At 42.3% G+C, this 22,917-nt stretch overlaps 1 protein-coding gene across 1 annotated transcript in view; it reads right to left on the reverse strand.

Annotated features, from left to right (window-relative positions):
* Positions 1–22,917, reverse strand: part of Dner (delta/notch like EGF repeat containing) — a 288,589-nt gene that overhangs the window by 12,748 nt on the left and 252,924 nt on the right. The window contains exons 10-11 of the mRNA XM_046439974.2: positions 16,603–16,716; positions 6,555–6,686 (exon numbers count right to left, since the gene is read on the reverse strand). Of these exons, the coding sequence (XP_046295930.1) occupies positions 6,555–6,686; positions 16,603–16,716 (246 nt within the window). The remainder of the gene's footprint in view (positions 1–6,554; positions 6,687–16,602; positions 16,717–22,917) is intronic.

Consider the following 22,917-nt stretch of genomic DNA (forward strand, 5'->3'; position numbering starts at 1 on the left):
CTAAGTGTTTGAGGTGTTAACTCATTTATTCCTCTTATAAAGCCAAGAGGGAGCCAGCGTTACTCCCTACGCTTTACACAGGAAGCAACTGAGATTCTAGGTGGGGAGGTAACTTGCTCAGGGTCACTCACATAGCAAGTGGTAGAACCCGGGAATAAACCCAAGTGATTTGATTCTAAAGTTTTACTCTTCAATCAATAGCAGTGTTTTCCAAACTACAGATTATCCAAATCAGCACATTGGGGGTCAAACCTACCTTTGTCAAAAATTGGTAGGTTATATAAACATTGATTAATTTCTGGCTTCTCTATTCTGTGCCGAGAACACAGGGGTGTTCTCGGCAAGAGACAAGAAAGTATCTTCAATAAATGGTGCCAGTAAAATTGAATACACACACACACACACACACACACACACCCATATATATGTTTATATCTCACATATATTTACACATACATTACATATACATGTCTTTATGTGTGTATATATAAAATATATTTAGAAGAATAAAATTAGATCGTTTCTTCTCACCATATACAAAAATCAACTCAAAATGCATCAAAGACCTATGTGTGAAATCTGAAACTATGAAATTGTTACAAAAAAAAATAGGGAAATCTTCATGGCATTGGTGTGACAATGATTATTGAGATAAGACCCCAGAGGCACAGGCAACAAAAATGTAGACAAATGGTTAGTTTGAGTGTGTCAAACTAAGAAGTTTCTGCAAAGAAAAGGAAACAACAGAATAAAGAGACAATCTGCAGGATGGGAGGAAATATTTGCAAGTTACTCGTCTAACAAAGGAGTAATATCCAAAATAAACCAGGAGCTCAAAAACCTACACACACACACACACACACACACACACACCACACACCAAATAAACCAATTAAAGAATAGCCTAAAGAACTAAACAGACACTTCTCAAAATTAGACATTCACACAACCAGTAAGTATATGAAAAAATGCTCAGACACACTACTCATCCGGGAAACACGAATTGAAATCACCGCAAGATACCATTTTATCCCAGTTGGCATGGCCATCACCAAAAGGACAAAAAGTCCATGCTGGTAAGGAGGCAAAGGAGAGCAAATCTTAACACAGTGCTGATGGGAATGTAAGTTAGTGCCGCCATTATGGAGAACAGTGCAGGGATTCCCAAAACACCTAAACGGCACTACCATAAGATCCACCAATTCCACTACCAGGTAGATATCCAAAGGAGATGAAATCATCATAAGAAAGGTACTTGCACTTCTGTGTTGATCACAACACTGTTCACAATAGCTGAAATCTGGAATCAACCTCGATACCCATTAGTGGAGGAACAGATCAAGGAAACATGCTACGTATGCCCTGAGGAATATTACTAGCCATAAAGGAAAACGAAGCCATAATTTGTGGCAATATGGATGGAACTGGAGGTCGTTCTGTCTAGTAAAATAAGCCAGACACGTGTGTTCACTCATCTGTGGACACTAAGAAGTCACTCTCACACTAGTGGAGTGGAGGAGTGAACATGAGAGACGGGGAAGTGCCAGGGAAGGGGGATGGAAAGAAGTTCAATAAGGGGCACAGGACACATGAGAACGGATTAGTTCTGCTTCCTCCATGTGGCAGAGGAGGGCAGCTACTAGCTAAAAACCTAGGACACATTTCAAACTGACTAGAAGAGAAAAAATTCCCAACACATAACATGATTAATGTTTGAGGAGTTGGAAATGCTTATTACCGTGACTTGATTATTATGCTTTCTATACATGTACTGAATTAGCATAATGTGTCCCATAAAAATGTACAAATTTTATGTCTCGTTTTTTTTTTTTTACTTTAGAAGACCATCTCAGAGTGTGACACACTTATAAAAATGAGTGTTACATTCTGTGTGTTTGTGTTAGTCTGTGTGTGACATCTAGAAACAAGATGCAAAATACTTTCTCTCTGTGGGTTGCAGTCAAAAGGCCTGAAGAACTTTTCCCCAGGCCATGTTGTCCAGGATTGACTGTTCGGACAGGGAAGAAGGAAAGATTCTCCTCCTGGAGAAGATACATGTATCTACTTTGGAATGAAAAGTCAAGGTCTAATTATATCAATAATATATCTTCCTACATGATGCCTATTAACCTAAAACATTCTGTACTTACAGAAAATTAGCAGCTATTAACTCAAAAGCATCTAATATATCAATATTCCTCAGAGAAGGGAAACTTCATTTTAAGCAGGCACCCAAAGGCTGCTGGGTGTTCAAAGAGAATGACAGCTGATTATAATGAAGGCAACCATTTATTGAACACCTACTAAGTGCCAGGCATTATACTCTACTATCTACATTTATTACCCCAATTATGGATGCCTGGTAAGTCAGTACCTGAGCTAGGATTCGAAACCAGCTCCACTCACAGAATTGAGTTCTCAGCCACAGAATCCAGCAAGCCTTCTTTCCATTCCATCAAGCTGCTTTCCCCACATCTAGCCACATCCATTCCCTGAGAAATAGGTAGAGGATGCCTTCCTGCTGGTCGAAGTATTTAATAAAGTAATTATGAATTAAATGGGGTTTGTAAGTCACCCTTGGGTCCTAAATTTCTGTTTATAAAATTGCTCAGTCTAATGCATTTTGTTATAGTATCCCAAACAGACTAAGACAGATGCATTTATAAAAATGTTCATTCTAGTATTGCCAGAATGGATCATCTGTCTAAATAAATCATGAAATAAATTATGGAGCCTCTACAAAATGGAACTGTCATGTGGTGGTAAAGATGTGATAAATCTGCATAACCCAACCGGATAAACCTTCAAGATACATTATTGAAAACAAAAACAAGAGGCTGGAGATATGCACAGAAAACTCCTATCAGTGTGGGAGAGAACAGAGGCTCTTCCATCACCTGACTACCTCTGGAAGAATCTCTCATGAATGGCCAGCAGCTGTTACTTTGGGGGAGTGAGGTGGACATCTGGGTGGGGAGGTTAGATGTTACATCCTTTTTTACATAAGAAGGACAACCAGAGAACCAAAGGACCCGACCCATTCATATAACCAGGAGTGCCATGTAACATCGCCTCCTGGATGTCTTGGGCTGTTATCATTAGATGTCATTTGTTTGAGAGGAAGAGGCCCAAGAGGTGCACCTGTACTTTTTCTCTGGCCTGGGAGGAGTCACGCTGACGCTCCCTGGTGCCTAGAAGCACCTGTGCAAAGCTGCACAGCGATGCCCATCATGCACTCTGACTTACCCACCCTTATGAGTTCCTGAAGGCAGGTTCCTTTCATTAATTTTCTATAACCCAGGCCCTGCCTGCAAGGCCTGCTAATAAGGAGGCTCTTGATTACTGACTGAGTATACAAAGATATACAAGATAGCCCACTTGCCTATTTTTCAACCACAGAATGGCATTAATTCATGTTTATCTGTAGATTCAACTGTTCAATGTACAGAACTGGCTGACCCCCAATTATCCAGGTTGATGGATATAGGTAAACATCATACTCCCAACACAGATGGTACAAAACACACCCACTATGTAAAGATTTATAGGGTCTATTTTGTTTTTTGACCTTGGTCCTAAGAAGGCATATTTTCCCTTTACTAAAATCTAAAGGAAAAACACTGTGATCAGTCCCAAGGTAATAAAAAGAAGTGGAGGAGAATTAAAAGTTTGCCAAGATGCTCTGCTGATTTCCAGAACAAACGCCTCAGAGCACGCATAAAACCCTAGAGTGCCTAGACTCATTGCATTAGGATGGTCCTGGATCACTTCTCTTGTTGCATCTGATAACTCTGTAGTCTGCTAGGTTTCTGCTTTGACTCTAATTGGGAACCAAATAATAACTCCAAATGGGCAAATTCCCAAGAAACACTCATTACTTGGGCAAACACTGGACACAGGAGATAACTGTGCAACAGCTAAAATGGTATTCATTTGCGTCTAAATCCTACTAGGGGTTCAGACTCTCTAGTGGTGGCTAATGATAAAGTTGATCCATCTCCACATGTAGAGATGTAGAGCCCCTCACAGAGATATCTCTGTTTTCAGGATATGCACGTACCCTAGGTTTCTGGGAGCATTCCATATTATATACTGAAGTTTTTCTTTTTGTTGCATGTGACAGTAAATGTTATAGTATCCCAAATAGACTATATTTCCAACAGATCCCACTATTTCCAATAGATCCCACTAGACTCAACTTCAGTGGTGTTCAGTGCAGGAAAAGGTAGTCGGAAGGCTCTGCCTTGTCCTTGTGCTTCCTGGCATTCTGTGACATTGTTGGGGATGAAGCCTGTAATACTAGAGCTGGAAGTGTGAACATTAACCATGTCATTTAATCCCTCATTTTATAGAAGGAGAACCTGAGCTCCAGAGAGATGAAATGACCTTGCACAATCTTGGTTAGGCAGCAGCAGATACAGGCCTGGAACCCAGCTCCCTGGCAGCCAGGGAAGCATTCATTCTACTCAGATTCTTGCCTTCAATTAGTATAATCACTTTTTTTGCAAATACTTATCAAAATTATTAGGACAATGTTGTGATAGGTCAAATTGATCCCAAATAATCTCTAAATATGATCATTTTCAAGAACAAATAGGAGGAAAGAGAGTCTGTTGATAAGGTGGTATGGTAGACAGAATAATGGTCCCCAAAGATGTCCATGTCCTAATCCCCAGAATCTTTGAATATGTTACTTTCTATGGCTAAAGGGATTCCGAAGATTGGTTAAATTGGGCATCTTGAGATGGGGAAGGTGTCCTGGTCTATTTGGGTGGGCCCAATGTAACCACAAGGGAGAAAGTAAGGTTCTGAAGGGTCAGTTTGTTTGCCCAGATCATGTGGCCAGAATAGGATGGAGCGGGATTTTGAAGCCAACCTGATCCTCTTTCCTACTCTATCTTTGTGCCTCTTTTACCTATATTGTCATCACTCAAGGGATCTAAAATTAAGAATTTTTTTCTATACCTGTATAAATTTTTCTTCAGATATTTTTTGAGGATATCCTACATGCTCCTGACTTTTCTAATTCTACTTTTATATATTTATCTCCACAAATACCATTTTAAAAATTAAAAATAGGTAATAATCTACCCCAAGGCACAACAGTTTTCATTTTGTAGAAGTACCAAATTTTAGAATGAAAACTGGCCCCGTGTTTAAGAGAAGTAAACGGAGGCTCGGTATACCTAGATGCAGTCACACAGTAAACGCCACAGTCAGAGTGAAGACCAAGGCCCTGGCCCAAGTCTAAAACCCTTTCCAACAGATCCCACTAGACTCAACTTCAATGTCTTATACCAACTTACAGTTGTTAGAAAAGAATTCCAGTGGTGAAAATGCTACCTAATCTCTATCTTCACACAGGAGTATTTCTTACCCTTGTTTAACAAGGAAAGCCGGTCCTAAGACCTTCTGTATAGGAACATCTGGGAAGAGTCCCTGTTCCTTCTCATGCTATGAACCAAAGAGGAAAGACAAAGAGTAAGCAGATGAGGGGCCAAATATTACATTTGTTACCACTCACGCTGATGGTAGAGGATGTGCTTCACATTTCTGGATGAGAGAGTTTCCTAATACTGGATACCTCCTCCCTCTGACATTCAGAGTTAGACACCATGCTGCAGCCGTGGGTGGTGCTGGACCACTGAGCCTGTGACACTACGGCACAGAGAGCAGAGGCTCTAGGCAGCTCACAGACAGATGGGGCTAAGGGTCCTGCCTCCCTCCAAATTTGCACAGCTGATAAGTTATTATTATCTGTCAAGAAGCAAAAGTGGGTGAGAGGGTCCAGAAGGAGAGCTGACCCAACATCCCTCGTGTGAAGAGAAGCATCTGGAATGGGAAGGACGCGTCCTCCAACCAGCGTGGTTGGATTTCTTCCACCATAGAGGGTCAAACTCCCCTAGTTCAGATAAGAACAAAATACCTGTCAATGCTGAATTTTGAGACGTTATCTAAAACAACTGGAAACACAGTTCCACATCTGTGCTCATTTTCGCCTCCATGCTGTGCATCTGTTGTTTCAACATCTCAAACCTTGATCCTGACATTGTCACGCTTCTGCTAGTCACCCACACACTGCACTGGGCTTTGAGGCAGCCCCCAGTGCTCTTCAGCTTTTGTGGTCGCCCTCACTGGACTTTTCTCTAGGCAACTGATGGAACCTCATACATTCGAAGACACTTCTTGGAGACCTAAGTGCAAAGTGAATTTATATTCTGTGTTGCTTCTTACATTTTTCAACCCAGAGACTCTAGTTTTTGATATGATTCTAATGCTTCTCTCAAGCACATTTTTGGCTGCCTGAGTAGCAGTGAACTCTGGATGACATCTGAAAATTCTCATCCTGATGGAAAGGCTGGATGGGACTCAGGAAGGAGTGAGGACAGCATAACCCGGGGGATGGGTGGGGGGAAGAGTGGCAAAAGCATGAGGCTGGGACTTAGGATTCACGGGTAACTCAGGGCAACTTGTCCTTCAGGGCCTTGCTGCTCGTTGGTGACACAGGGACTTTCTGGTCCCAGTTGGCATCCTCTTGCTGCAGAAATACTTACGGATTTCACAGTTGGCTCCCACCCAGCCGTGAGGGCAATGGCAGATATAACCATTGGGCTGGTCCAGGCAGGTTCCAGCATGATGACAAGGGTTGCTGTCACATTCATTTATGTCAATGTCACACTCTTCACCTGGGGAGATAAGGAAAACGGCAATGAACTGGTTGCATTCACAGCTCCCAAGACTTCTCAGGCAAAACCAAGACTTACAGCTGACCATGACCTCCAGCAGCAGAGCCCAACCTGCTCTTTGTGTAAACTCTCAAAAATTCCAGACAAGGGATCTTTTATTTAAGCAAAACTAAAAAAGAAAAAATATATATATTATCACTGATGAGAAGAATTTCTCCTTTATTCCATTAACTAGTTAACAGAAGATGATTCCCAAGTCTGAATAAGCCCTTCAAGGTTGATTAGAAAAGCAAACTTAGGTTCCTGAATTTATTAAGGAAGTCTATTTTATTTTGAATTTTGGCAGCTGAGTCTTATTTATTTTTCCAAAACCCCAGAAAGGCAAAAACTCACTGTTTATGATAATTTTGTAGCCAAGTATTTGAGTGTACAGACTGGACACTGACTCTTCTGGTCACAGCTGTGTGCCTAGCCTGAGTCAACTAATAAAATTTCCTCTACTTTCCAGATCCCTAGATCTGCCTGGAGGACATGCAGATTGGAGAGCAGCAGGTCCAGCTCAGGAGAGACAATCATGAAGTTGGGGTTAGCCCATTGTCTTTTCTAAGAAATGGCAGCCCAAAGGAAGCTCACAAAACCCTCCAGTCTGTCCTCCCCCGTAAAGAAAAGTGCCTGACTTTCTTTCTGACCCTGACTAGACCCAGACTTTCCGGGTAGCCTTACTGGCCTCAGAAAACCAGGGATAAAGTTACAAACCAGGACCTGGGGCCAATGTCACTCTGAGCCAAACATCAATTTACAGGGAATAGCTTGTTACCAAAAGTGACATGAACAAAGCCACCTTCGAGTGATTTTACAGCCATCATCATGAGCCCATATGAATTGAATATGCTTCTTATATATAAAGGCAGCTCATCAGAACTGAAAAGGATACTTCAAATTGAGACATTCTCTCATAAAAGTTTGAAAATGAAAAAAAGAAATTTCTAAAATAAGGCCTCGTTTGCTTAAATGCAGAATGGGATGAAAAATGAAACTCCTACCACTACTATAGTCAGAGATTAATAAGAGCAAAATCAAAGATTTTTGTCCATTTTTTAAGAGACAATATTTCAGTACATTCAGGTAATTACTTCCAGGCTTATATGACATTAAATTGCTTTTCTATCTGCTATTGGTTTACTTCACATCTATAAGACTACTCTGTCACTCACAGATGATTTTAGAGGAAGAATCTCACACTAAAATATTTCACAACTGTTTCATTTCATAGTCTTTATGTACCTGGCACCTGACTACTTCATTTTTGAAGTAAAATCTGTCGAATGAAACATTTATTATGTTTAGGTCATACTAGGGTGACTATAATTTGGCAGTGTCTAAATGAATTTGTTTCTTGCAATAAATATAGTCATTGATTTCAATAGAAAGGACGTGAAATTGATTGCTTCTTGCTAACCTATTTCAAAGTTTGTCTTTGTATTAATAGGGCAATCGCTCTGAGTGGGAAAGGAAAGAGACTAAACTGTTACAAATGGCCTTGCAGGGCAGACTAGTCAAGGGGACAATAAACAGGAATGTGCTGAGAAATGCTAAAGGATGAAATCAAAGACCTTGATGGATAAATTCATCAGGACTACATCCAGGCTGCTTAGGCAGACAAGTTAATCAATGCATTCACCGAACATGGCCTTCTTTAGCTGGAAATCTGAACACTGCAGATACTGAAATGATTTGCTCGGTTCCCAACACAGCAAGAGCCTCATTTTTCCTACCTTGATAGGCTGACAAAACTCAAAAGTCCCCCAGCCCCATAAGGTCTACTGCAACATCACACCCGTCTAATTCCCTAAAAGCAGTGCACCTGCACATCTGTGGCCTCAGTCTGTCCAACCTGCTCTTGTCCAAAGCTCCTCCACAGAGGTGAAGGCCAAATTCAGGGCAGATCTGGATCACTAACGGCCTCTGATATAGGCAGAAGTCCAAGATCCCTAAAGTGGACTGTTCTTGGGACGCACCAGATTAGAAAGAGTTGATAAACAAAAGGGGGGAAAAATATCTACAAACCATGATCTCAAGAATCGGGGCCCAGAGAGAACGTCAAACTGATGTTAGGCTGCTTTTCACCGCCACGTGTTCTTAGAGATGCACTTGGAATGAAACGTCATAACTTAACCATGTAATCTTCACGCCAGGCAGGTCAGTGGGCAGCTCCTGATGCAGCATGAGTGCTGGCAGTGGCCTGGGTCCTGGGTGCCTCCACCTGTCCCCCAATGGCCTGGTCAGCAGACGGCTCTCCTGTCCCGCAAGCTGAATCTGTTCCCCCAGCTCTCAGCCTGGGGCCTTCACCATGTCCTGGGCTGGAATCGAGGTGATGTGGAGCATGGGAAGGAGATGGGGTGACTGTCAGTGGGGCCACCAAGGGGGTTTCCATCCAGAAGACCTCACAGAGGACCGCTGCCCTCCACTACGGTGATCATGCTTTTTGCCATCAATTGACACAAAACGCTTGGAGGTTTATTGTGAATTATGGGAAACAAGTCTGGCTTTACTTACATTTCCTCATATTTAAAAGCGTTATGTTTTCATATGCATTTAAGACCCTGACACACCCTGACGTTCCAGTACTAATTAATTTGCATTGTAGCTTATTTTACTAGGAGAATTCTTAGTGCTGGGCACAAGGTTCCTTACTAACAGCTAACTTGGTACACCCTCAGGCCTCTGCTGGCCAGAAACAGCCAACTTTTCAGCTCACTCACTCTTTATTTTTTTTTTTAATTGAGTTAGAGAAATATCAGTTGCTCTTAAATCACGATTATTCTTAAACAGCATTTGTGAAGAGAGTTACCAAACGATTTTTTTTTTCTTTTTGAGATACTAGGGAGGGAACCCAGGGACATTTTACCACTGAGTTACAGTCCCATCCTTTTCTCCTTCTTCTTTTTTTAGAGACAGGGTCTCACTAAGCACTAAGTTGCTGGGGCCCTTGTTAAGTTGCTGAGGATGGCCCTTGTTAAGTTGATGGGATCCTCCTGCCTCAGCCTCCTGAGTCCCTGGGATCACAGGCATGCACCACCACTCCTGGCACCAAATAAATTTCCACTTGACTGGGACTGGCAAATGAGTTATAATTTCTTTTCAACTGACTACTTTCTAAGGGGCAATATGCATAGTAGGTATGTTTGGTAGCCCTTATGCAAGTCAACAAGCCTCCTAATTAATCCCATAGGCCTTCCCCAGATAAATGAGGAAATGCAAAGCAAAACAAAACAAATCCAGTCACCGCAGCTGTAAATCCTTGGGTTAACAGAATCCACACTGGACGGTATTGACGGCCATCACCCTAGTGTTTGCACACTTCGGCTGCCCCATGCCACACCTGGGCTCGATGCCTCAACTCTGATCCCTTCCTACTTCATGAGAATTTTATTCCAGATGAGACGGGTCTAAAAAAATTATTTGGAACTTTTGCTATCGTGATGGAGTAACCGGAACCTGTCCTGTCCTCCCACGGTGAACAACTAGACAACTGGATGAAATACATGCAAAATAAAACCACGTTTAAGAGCCGGACTTCAGCTGCAGGGGAGGAAATGAAGCAGCTGAGCTCCGCACAGCCTGGACCTCTGCCTGGGGCCAATTTAGAACACAACGGCCTCATTGAATTGAGGAGACAAAGACTGGAGTTTGTGGAGGCCAAGGTAATTTGTAGGGAAGACCAAATACAGAAGATAGAGCCACTCAGAAAAAGAGCACCAGAAATATGCTGTGTCCCTTGGGTCCCTTGCTGAATACTGTGCGTGAGTTGAAACTCCAGGAGCCTGGCAAACAAAATGGAAGATGAGCAGTTTCCAAACTCACAGAGGACTGGAAAGTATCCAAAATCTCACAGTTCATCGGCCACCCACTGCATCAATGAAGCCACAAAAGTCACCTCTTAGCGCAAGGGCATAACTGTCCTAAGAGTAAAGGCTATGCATTTGGAATCACCTCTCCAGAATATAAAAACAAGCCTTGAAAGACCGACCAGGCTGGCAAATAACTTACCTGCCACAGAGAAAGACCAGCATTTAAAAGAAAAAAGACAATGGAATCGCTGCACCCAACAATTAACCCACAATGACCAGCATCCAAAGAAGGCAGGAAAAAAAATGGAACTAAAAAAGGAATAAAGTCCTAGAAAACATTCCGTCCAATTTTAATAGCTATGTAGCCACAAGAGCTTTTATGTAGCCAAGGCTGAGCTGCATTGCAGACGAATAGACATACAAGTCGATGAAAAAAATGGAGAACACCAAATAGACCCCATAAAAATGGCCGACTGTTTTTGATGGAGGTTCAAAAGCAATTAAAGGAAGAAAACATGGCCTTTTTAACAAATAGTTGTTTAAGAAAAATGTACTTCTCTAGGCAAAGAAAAGTGAACTTCCTGTTAGAAGACCCCAGGAAAGGATATATCTGTGGAAAAAGAATGGAACTATATAACAAATGCTGTGGGGAGGTGCTGACCTCAGTAGCAGAGTGAGTAGCACTGGTTAGACTCAATGAGAGTGAGCTGGACGCAGGTTAACGATTTTGAAACGGCTATCTGTGCATATTGGAATTGACCAATTAAGTAAATGGATATTTGAGGGTGGGAGCCAGGTCTGTGGCCATTGTAGTGGGAACATTCAAATAGCAGAGGAGACAGCTAAATGATCCATGAGAGGATGGAATAGAGTTGGAGACATCCCTATGAACTCATGCTTGGCTTACTGTAGGTATGGATGGCTACAGAGTGCAATATTCATAGACGTGCACGTGTGTGTAGGTTAGTAAACTCATATTCTTTGTTGCTCTATCAGCTGAGAGGGCCTGAGAGTAATGACACCCCAGCAGTAGTGAGCATGTTAGTGCTCATATCTTTATTTCTGAAGTCATTCTCTAATAATGAACCAGGGATCCTTAGAGAAATTGGTAATTCTAAGCCTGGGAATATAGCTCAATTGGTAAAGTGCTTACCTCACATGCACAAAGCCCTGGGTTCAATCCCCAGCACCACAAAAAAAAAAAAAGAGAGAGAGAGAGAGAGAGAGAGAGAAAGGGAGTGAGAGAGAGAAATGGGTAATTCTCTAGGACTGGGGCAGGAAATACACAGGATGAGATTGGAGCAACTTGAGTTCCAGAAAGTATACAAAAAAAAAATAATCAAAGACAATTCAGGAGGCTGAGGCATGATGATCGCCTGTTCAAAGCCAGCCTCAACAACTTAATGAGGCCCTAACTTAGCAAGACCTTGTCTCAAAATAAAAAAGATGTGGCTCAGTGCTGAACTGCCCCTGAATTCAATCCCTGGTGCCAAAAAGGAAAAAAGAAAAAATTGAAAGAAATAAATGACAGCAACAATTACCCACCCCCCAATAGCGGGGCTATATCAAAGGAACACAGGAACCAGACTAAAAGACCTCCCAATGTCCAAAGCAGGAATATTCTGAGCAACAAAACAAATTAAAAAGTATTAGATTTTAACCCAAAGTATAAAATAAACACCCATGAGTCCCTATTAATATAAATAAATGATTGACTAAATAAACAAATGAAAGAGAATAAACAGATCTCTCACAAAGAAAAATTCTAAATGGTTTCTGCAGCTGCTGCCCTCTCAAAGAGAGGGAACATAACCTGGACCCTGCCCTGGTTAACAGTGGGCTACACACGTGACTTCCTTCCAAAGAGGACAGTATGGAAAGGAGGAACCGAGGGACCCTAGAGTGGGAAACCTGACAACCTCCCTCAGCAGGGTGATCAAGGTCGACAGTGATGGTCACAAGTCACCTTGATGGTATGCAGCCTTTATAATGTGAGGGGGTTGGCAAACGGACAAGGCAAGAGAGCATTTACCCAAAAGGATATCAGACATCAAAATAAGCACATGAAAAGACACCCCCCATCATTCATCATGACAGAAATTGAAAGTAACACCATAATGAGCTGTGACCACATGCCTATCAGAATGGCAGAGCCTTGGAGACCAGAGTGGACACAGGTAAGTTAATAACTGGAAGCAGGAAGGACCTCCAGGCGATGATCCTTATGGTAGGAACATGGGTTCTGAGCATTAGAGGGAATATATTTTCAATCAGAAGCCCAAGATCAACAAGAAAAAGAAAAAAATTGTCCTCCACATAGCACACACCAGGGTTTGCCTGCTGGCCTGAGATTGAAGGATCTGGATCCAAAGGAGAGAGTCTTATTTAATTAAATAACAATGGTTTGCCTAATTCATTCCATTACATCAGTCTGGGAGCTCTCAAACACTAAATAGTTGACCAAGTATAAGTTCTGCTAAACCCTGAGTGCAGTGAAAAATTATTTGGTTCCTAGGCAGCAACCTCCAACAACAGGGGCAACCATGTTCCTTACATTGAAGGAGTTAATATTTTATCAACCTCTCCCATGCAGCAATAGTTATCAGGACACAAAAGATTTCTTTTTTAAGGAAGAAAAATGGTTTTATGATTTAATCTATTCAGAAAATAAACAAAGGTAGATAAGACTCGAGATTGAGATTGCTCAGAGCCCTCAGAATTTGAGCATCCTTTAGGAATTTCTATGTGGCACGTATCACATCTCAAATTTATTTGGACACAGAACCTTTTTTCCACAGCGTATCTCCTGGGACTGGTTCTGTAAAACACATTAGCAGCACAATTCCCCAAACTACTTCTGTAACTGTTCTGTGGTCTTCTGCAAGCTGGAAACGTACCAAGGCTGAATAGATCGGCATGTGTTGCTTTCAAAAACCAGGCAGAGTGTTGTCTGAACCTACTTCAGTGAGTCCTTCTGCTCCCTATGATCAGGGGGGGGACCATGAAGAAATGCCCAGGGGTGGGCCTGCTGGCTGAGTGCATATGGGTGCAGTGGAGGCCAGGGTGGAAGGTGAGCAGAAGTGATTGGAGAGCAGAGACAGGAAAGAAATTACTGAGAAGGGCCCCGTGAGGTGTGTTCGGGGCTCTGGCAGGCAGAGGAACCAGGACAAGGATGGAAAGGCTAGATGGGAGCAGATCTCCCAGGTCTCAATGATCAGCGCAAGGACGCTGAACTTATTTTTGAAGGACAATCAAATGTCAAAAGGGAGTGGGCAGAGTAGAGTATCAATATGTACAGTCTCTGAATGCATAGGGAGAAGGCTAGAATGATCCACATGGTGATGGAACACAGTTGGAGACATGGCTACAGTGTGGAAAATGGACTGGGATAGGTGCATGGGTGTGGGGGCTGTTGGAAGGGGTGCAGGAAGCAAAGGCAGCCAAGGGAGAAGTTTGTGGAGTCCTTTGTATCTGAATGCACGTCAAAAGGAAGAAGAGGGGGTGTCAGGATGATTCCCCAGTTTCTGGCCAGCACAACTTGGAGGTAGTAGTAACAACATTTAATAAGCTAGCAAATATTTAAAGAAGGAAGCAGAGAATCTATGATTTGAGGTGTCTGAGATGCCCCAGAGTGTGTGTTGAGTAGGCATTTGGGGATTTGCTAAAAATTCTAGAGAAAAGGTTATAATTTTTCTCCCCAAAGATACTGAAATAAATTTCAAATGGAATCAAGATGTAAAGGCACAAAATAAACTCACACATGATTATAATGATATAGGAGGATATGTGTAGTCTTGATTGATAGAATCTTTCATGAAATGACAACAAAAGAAAATATCAAGATAGAGTGTATAAAATGAAAATGCATGTGTACAAAATAAGACACTTTACACACATTTTAAAAATAAACACGGTGGAAAAATATTTATGACCTTGTCAGATAAAACATAATATACTTCACACAAAGGGCTATTTCAAATCAAGAAGAATAAAGATTAGCATGAAAGGTCTGGCCGAACAGCAGACAGAACGCACAAATAGAGGGCTCCTAAGAGAAGAAGCACCAATGACAAGAAATACCTTGTAAAAGTTTCCAACCTCCCAAGGAATCAAAGACCCACAAATTAAGACAATGCTAAAATGGCACTGCTGCCAGCCAGATGAGGGTTCTGGAGCATCTGTGTCAAATGACGAAGTAAATACTTCTGCCACTCGCTGAGGAGTGGATGTCGGCCCATGTTAATTCTTGTTTTTCTCTTGTTACTGTTTTGTTTTCCTGGAGAATAACGTGGAGATCAGGTATGTGTTCTCCTTGATTCTGAGATTATGTTTTGCGGAAATTATACCAAGAAGTAATAAGTGCACAAAATGTCTAAGAATATCCCTGTCGATGTTGTTTACAAGACGGAAAGGTCACACTGTGGGTAGATGACAAAAAAGTCATGATATTTCATACAAGGATCTACAACCAACCAGTACAAATGTTACACAGAAGCATATTTCTTGATGTGGAAACACATGGAATAGATATATTTTAAGCGAAAAATGGGTTACATATTAGTAATGGGCAGTTTGATCCCTTTCATGCTCCAGAGTTCATGAATACACACTATTTACTGTCTGCTCTACACCTAGACCTCTGGGAACAATCCCAGGATATCAAAATTATCAAAATGTTAATAATTTCCTTGTAGTGCAGTTTAAAGTGATGGATTTTTCAATAGCCCTGTATTTTCTATTTTTTTCTCCCATGCCTTTTATTACTGGTAGAATAAAAATATTTGGAAAAAAAACCCAGAATACTTTCCCAGTATTAATTTTACCTCCCCTGACTGATATATAAATGTCTCTGTGTGTTTTTAAACCATTCAGGAAAACAAGACCATCTGCAAATCATTTTCTGGAATAAGCCCATTTCTCAATCCCAGAAAAATAAGAAGAAAAACAGAGCACTGCTCAGACAAATAGAGAGAAGATCAGAAGGTGCTTCTTCCACCTGGTGGCTGTTGGCACCCTACAGGGGGCACAGATGAGGCTCCCCAGGGGTGGAGAAGGAGGAGGCCCTGCAAACTGCTCCAGGGTTTGGAGGCCACAGTGGCTCAGCAGGGGACAGGCCAGCAAGGGGCTCTCATGTTTCTAGTGGCTTCCCTGCCTACTCTTCCAGGGGCACCTGTGAGCCGGCTTCTCTCAACCTGCAGGCCAGAGTGACCCTATGCCCTTGCTGGTTAAGCAAAGTCCAGAGAACACAGACTTTGTCCTGCTCTTTAAATTTCAGGACTCCTGGGTCTGTTGGAAAAACAGAACTGCTGGTTTTGGAGTTCCTCTGAGAATCTGATGAAATGTTAAGAACCTCTCCTCAGCAGACACATCCATAGAACACTCACATCCACTTTTGGAGATTCACAAACTCCTCGAAGTTCATGGAAGTGGTGGCTTTGAAGAAAGATCCCAAGGCTAGGCTGCATACCACAATTGAGAAGTGACTTCCTGACATGGTTCAGTGGCCGTTAAGGCTGCTGGGAACCAGCCCCCCAGCCCCCACCCACTCTCCCAGCCCACTCCTCCTGACCCTCTCCAGCAGCGTCTGTACCCATGCCAGCAACAGACCCGCAACCTGGACGGCCTTCCTAACTTCCCCGACCACCAATTTTCTTCACTTTTCAAAATTCTGTTACTTTTATGTCATTCAATAAAAAGAAATGTAGTAGCTGAATGCAGTTTCAATGGAAGACACTCTCCTTCCTTCCTGACCTGCATTCACACGCACACTCTCAGGTGTTCATGTAACGGCTCATTTCTCATGTTTCAAAGCTATAGCTCTGAAAATGCATTGCAATGACAGTTTCAGCAAATCTAAGCACCAAATCCTCATTTCAGTAGAGCCTCATTTAATGACACACAGTTGATTGTTTTAAAATAGATCTTCACGCAAGTACTACCTCCACATTTTGCAATTGTATGCCTATCTGCAATCATTTATGCGAGGAGGATTTGGAGCTATCTTAGCCTCGGCAATATCGGGGACTTGGTGGTAAATTTGAAGACCCAGTGCATGGATCACTTGCCTGTGAAGCCTGGTGCACAGACACAGGTGCCATTCAGACCTTCGGTGTCACAGGTACCTCCGTTCAGACAGCTGACATTGGCGCAGGGATCCTTGTACAATTCGCAATGTGTTCCTGCAAAGAGACAGACACAAAAGGGGTGACTCACGGAGCAATCTCCAGCTCCTGTGGCCTTGAAAGCAAAGTACTTGAATGACATGGGATGGTGTGGGGACAGATTCCGGTGTGTGTGTGTGTGTGTGTGTGCGCGCGCGCGTGCCTGTGCCCATTCCTGACTTTAGTGTTGTAAAACATAACTTCTACATTTACTCTTATAAAAACATGGCTCATTGGTAAATAGATTCAATCTTTGCCCACAGGCCCTACCATAAAGAACTTTAATGCACACTTTCTCTGATTACATGTCCCTAATGCATAGGGCACACAAACAAAAAAAATAAAAACCTGAGAGATAAATTTTTTCAATGGCAAATGCTCTCTGCATCTCCAAAAGAATCAGAAAACAGCTAGACAGTCTTAATAAAATGTCAATATAATTGACAATAGCACCCCCAAAAGTGAGGATCTGGAATCAAATATTTCAGCGAGACCCAGCTCTACTGTGGAGAACTGCAGGATAGGGAAGGATCAGCTCCAGGACTGGACACTGGGCTCGAAGGCCAAACCGCACTCCACACGCAAAGTTAGCGTGCACCCAGCCCGGGCCACATTCCAGGCCCTCGCTCTAATTTATTCTTCCCAAAGACACTGTGAGATAATTGCCCTTATTCCCCCATTTTACAGATGAGGACACCGAGGAAAGAATCTCTGATCACAAGCTGCGATTCAAACCTTCTGCTCATCCAAATTCAGTCTCTGCTTGCTGGATAGTTTGCCTCAGACTGGCCATGAAAAGAAACAAAACTCTGTGGAGCTCAGCACACATTAAATATCAAAGAGGCTTTTAAAAAATATGTAAAGTAAAAACAGAAAATGTCCCATTTCTGGTAACATATATATATATATTACATATAATAAAAATTACGTACATATCTACACGTATATATGCCAATGTCTGAAGCAGGACTGGATTACTTTGACTTCATATCTATGTATTCTGCTCTGTTGACATCTGCTGGTGTCATTGGAGGGCAAGATGGGTAAACGGATTGGTCTCCCACTCCCCACCCCTGTCCCATTCCCTTAGGACAGAAGGAGAAAGTATATCCTAATACAGGGAAGAGTGTAAATAATGGCATATCTGTCTTTTTTTTAAGCCTTAAGAAAAAATAAGCACAAAGCAGATAACAAGGGCACGGTTTTACTTCATCTGCTCCTGGGCTCGTTGCTTAGCTCATACTGTGCAAGTGGACAGCCACACCCAGTGACTCATCCGGCAGCACTGAAATCACTCTTGCTGGGCTTTTCTCTCTCGTCTTTTTCAATGCTTTCAGAAGTTGGTCTCAAGAAGGAGAAAAAGAAGGAGGAGAATAGAAACAGACTTTCCTGTCTATATTTGCACCAGCGACTTATTGGAGCCAAGCATTTGAGAACGGATGGTCTTTAATTCCTTTTTATCCTCTGCCCATCGTAGTCAAGCTATTAATGATGCTCTGCCAGACGTTGTTCTTGGGGGCCTTTCAGCTTGGCCTTCCCTTTTTTCCTGGGACAACAACCCAGACCCCTTTGTCTGGTGCCTGGTGAGATACAGCCCCCCTAGCCATGTCTGTCTCCAGGGACTTGAAAGAAACTTCCTGGTTTAGGAATCTCAAAGATGAAACCAACTTTAAGATCAGCACACATCTGGTGACTCTTCTTCGTTTGGATGTGCATTGCCTCTTCTCCCAGAAGGTCTCAATTCCCCCCTGATTCTCACATAGCATGGATTCCAGTGAAAAAATAAAATGAAGGAAAACCTTATCTGCTTCAAAATGTTTATCATGAAACAAAAGATTCACATTATTACAAGTTCCCAAGGGGCTGCTCAAGGGGAACTGCTGACTAAAAAAAAAAAAAAAAAAAAAAGACTTTCTGCTCTAGTGAGAAATACACTACACAACATTCAGAGATGTCTGACACCTGAACAAAACTCCATCAGACCTAAAGTGGAGGCAGTCAGAAGACCCTCCCTGGTTTCTAGTACTGCAGGGGCCAGCGCAGTCAGGGTCATATCGTACGATTCAAGCAAACTCCCACATTGTTCAAATAAGGCCGGAAGGCAAATTCTTGGCCAGATGTGTAAACCTAATTACTTTAAAGTCTTCAGTACAATAAATTTGATGAAAATGTCCAGGACAATAGGCCATCTCAGTCTTTTGCATGTCTGAGCGTCCTGGGGTGTTTTGGCAATAATTGTAGCCCGCTGGCTTTTATTTTCAAAAGATGAGACCTTCAGCCACTTAAGCATCAGTTTAGAGTTTGCTGGCAGCAGGCTTGCTGGACGCGACTCTCCACAGAGACAATCACATGAATTGAGATGGCCTCACAAGCCCCCAGTGAGCATTCAGGTTCCTCCCATTTGTATAAGCTAAGCTTTGGTAACCCCTGCATAAAAATACCCATCATGCTGCACTGTGGTCATTAGAGCTGGATACCTATGAGCAAGAGACTTAAAAACCGAGAACAAATACCACTGGACACTACTGATGTGCCGGGGGCTCCTCTTAAGGCTGGGGGCCACCCCTTCCTGGGCTCCCAGGTTCTCACCCAGCACTGTCCTGGGCATCCTGCTTCCTCTGACGAGCACGTCGTCCTTCACCCTCCACCCAACCTGGACTCCACCAGGCACATTAGCCCTCGTCCATCAAGGCCAAGGCAAACGTGCCTTCCCTGGAAACTGAACTCTGACAAGACAGAGCAGCTTCCGCCATGGCCCACTGAGAGCAGCTGGGATCCCCGCTGTTACAGAGGTTGCTGTGCCAAATCATAACTCCTCTGTTCCCCTGTCTGAGCCCCCACAAATCTCTGAGGGCCTCTGGAGCAGAAGCCTCATCTTAATGCATGGAAGAAATTACAGCCGTGACACCAGAATCCTGTCATTTCAAAAGGGACAACAGCCGGCCAGTATACTTTGGCCGACACTCAGGTAAGACTGCCAGGAGCAAGAAGCTGTTCCAAATTCCAAATCTGCCTTAGGAACACCCTGTTTGGTCAGGGAAAACCAAGACCGCACTTCAAACTAAGTCTGAAATGACACACACATCACCCGCTGGCACAGCGCGAGGCACGCACCATTACAAAACCTGTGTTTAGTCTCAGGCAAAAATAAACTGCAATTCAGTCAAAACTAATAAAATATTCATACTTTTAATATTAAGGGATGAAGAAGCAATGTTTCTGAAAGGATTTCTATTCCAACAGGCTCCTTACTGACTTTAATTTTAGAATTAAAATGAGATAGAATTAAAAAAAAAAACAGCGCATCAATTATATATCTTTGGTGTCATCGCAACTGTAGTGACAATTACTATTTGTAAACAGAAGAGCATTATTTTATCTCCAGGAAAAGTTAGCTAGGTAAAGGAAATTAACCGGAAGTATCCTCTGCACTTAAAATTTGCTTTGAAGCATCATCTCATTTTATTCAAATTTACTTTCTCCATGAACACTTTTTCAGAATTCCAACCATCACAGAGCTTAACATTCACTAGACTGTTCTAGAAATTACCATCGACATCTCAACGTTAGTTGCAGTATTCTGTGTCAGCCTAAGCCTGCTCTTCCAGTAAAACAGTAGTCTGAAGAAGGAAGGAGCCTTGCCATAGTCATTTCTGTCTATCCCAGGACAGGAGAAGGCTGGGCACACCAGATACCCAGAATACTTGCTCCTGATCAGACAGATTTAGGCACAGAAACAACCTCATCAAACAAAGGAGGAGTGCACATTCTTTCAACCATAGCCTCTAAAAATCAAACAAGTAAAAAGGACATGACCAAAACTATAACCCGGTAATCTCATTTCTGAGACACTCGCACCCCATCTAATCCAGAAACTATGAAAATTATATGAATAAAGATGTTCACTCAAGATTATTTATAACAGCCCATTAGAGTCAATCAGTACGAGCCATCAGAGGATCCAAGTAACAAGGGCACAGATAAGTTGTCCCTCATGGGCACATTAGTCAGCCTTCTTAGCAAGATAGAGATCAAATCTAATAACATGTTAGGTATGGGCATAGTACACAATTGTCGTTATACTCAATTACAACTGTAAAAGCATGGATATTAAAAGAAATGGAAGCTATAAAATTATTGCCCTTGCTTTATGTTGTTAAAAACTATGAGCAATTTAAAATTTTCTCTTTTTTCTAAAATCTTTACTGTTGTTAGGTTGTTTTTATAATTAAAAATTGAGGGGCTGAGGTTGTAGCTCAGTGGTAAAGCACTTGCCCCGCATGCATGAGGCACTGAGTTCGATCCTCAGCACCACATAAAAATAAAGATACTGTGTGTTCTTCAAAAAAAAAAAAAAAAAAAAAAAATTGAAGTGTTTTCTTTCAAACTCGTCACCAAAAATTTCAAATAGATATGTGGTTGAGCATGTGATTTTTCTCTGCCAGAAATGAAAATTAATCCAAGATGAGGCCATACCTTGACCTTTTCAACAATCTGAGGTTACGAACATGACCAAAGTCCTATCAGACCAAACACCAAGCAGCTTGGACTAGTGTTGAAGGCAGTACCGACGTTTGGGTGAGTCTGAGGGGAGGTGCTCTGGGGCCCTCAATGCAGCTGGCTTTCTCACAATGTGATTATCCACAATGGAAACTTTGATCTTAGGAAAATGTTCTAGGGGGCTTCCTTTATTTAATTGATATGTTGAACCTTAGTCTTAATTCAAGTAAATATAGCTATTGAGCATCTTGTGTGTGTACAAACCACCATACTAAGAGCTGCAGAGAATTTAAAAAGAGAAACCCAGGCAAGTGGTACACATCTGTAATCCCAGGGACTCCAGAGGCTGATGCAGGAGAACTGCAAGTTTGAGACTAGCCTTAGCAACTTAGCAAAACCCTGTCTCAAAATAAAAAGGGCTTTGGATGCAGCTCAGGTTCAATTCCCAGTATAAAAAAAAGAAAAAAGGGAAAACCCTGTATAGTTACTGCCTTTAGTGATTATGATTTTAGTGAAGGGGAGAGGAAACTCTGGAGCCAGAAAGCCTGAATACAAGGCTAAATATAATGGTCGTGGCAAATATTAGGCAAATACTGGGTAATGTCATAAGGTATCTGTTTGGGTGAGCATTTCAGACAGTGGATGAGGCACAGACACAGAAGCAGGTGAAGGAAAATGGGAGGGGAAGGGGCCAAGAAGGAAACTCTGGGGCCAGAGCATTCAGGATATCAGGGGACAAAGACTGAGGGTGGGAGGGAAGAGTCAGGTGGAAGGAATGGGCTGCAGAACAGGGATCAGGGCTATGTATATAGTCCTTGCAGCCAGTTGGGCAAAGGGCAGGAATACTGTCAATACTGTCGGGAAGGGGAAGCCGATGATGTCCCAGAGGAGCCTCCCAGTAGCAGTAGTGCACCAGGCATTTCCCAGAATACCTCTGGCCACTGCATGGACACGCACAGCAAAAGAGGGTAAGGAAAGAATAAAAAGAAACAGAAGCACCATCTGGGCCAGCTCTCAGGAACCTGCTGGAAAAAGGAAAAGAGTAGAAAAGTCTTTAAGTGAGTAGAGGAGGATGTGAAGTAGAAGAAGAGGGTGTTTTTTTTTTCATCATTATTATTCATATAAAATTAATGTGGAAGTGCCAGAACATTCTGTTTTTTATTTAGCAGCTCGATTTTTTTTTCTAGCACCATTTTTTAATTCGCTTCTCATTCACAGTGATTCCCCTTTGAGAGCCGTACATTATAGCTGTGGACAATGGTTTCTGGGCCACTTCTCCTTTCGGTGGTCTGTCCATTCTTGCACCAGGAGCGTATGAATGAAATCATCATCGTAGTATTAGAATCAGCTTTAACATCTGGAAGAAGTGCCACCTCATTTTCCCTTTTCTAAATGTTGTTAGTTATCATTGCCCAACTTCTCTTTGCACTCATTCTTTTTAGGAGTTTATATTCTCATTTGTTGAAGTTTTTTAAGCATAAAGCAGTTAAAATCACCACTTAAAAACACATAGAAGTCAAGTAGGAAGTTAAAGCCCAATCCCCGACACAGTACCTCTTCCCATCCAAATAAGTACTAGTTAGCAGTGGATGCTCGCCTGAGGACAGTCACCCCAAGCCTCATCAATTTAGCAAAACTCAACACTTTACCTGCCCATTGAACACACCCATGTGCCTCCCAGGCCTTCCTATCCCACTCTCTCTGAGTCATGAGTTTGGT

The sequence above is a fragment of the Marmota monax genome, unplaced genomic scaffold (assembly GCF_021218885.2).
Source record: "Marmota monax isolate L192 unplaced genomic scaffold, Marmota_monax_Labrador192_F-V1.1 WCK01_AAM20220418_F8-fsc00041, whole genome shotgun sequence".
NCBI classification, from domain to species: Eukaryota; Metazoa; Chordata; class Mammalia; order Rodentia; family Sciuridae; genus Marmota; species Marmota monax.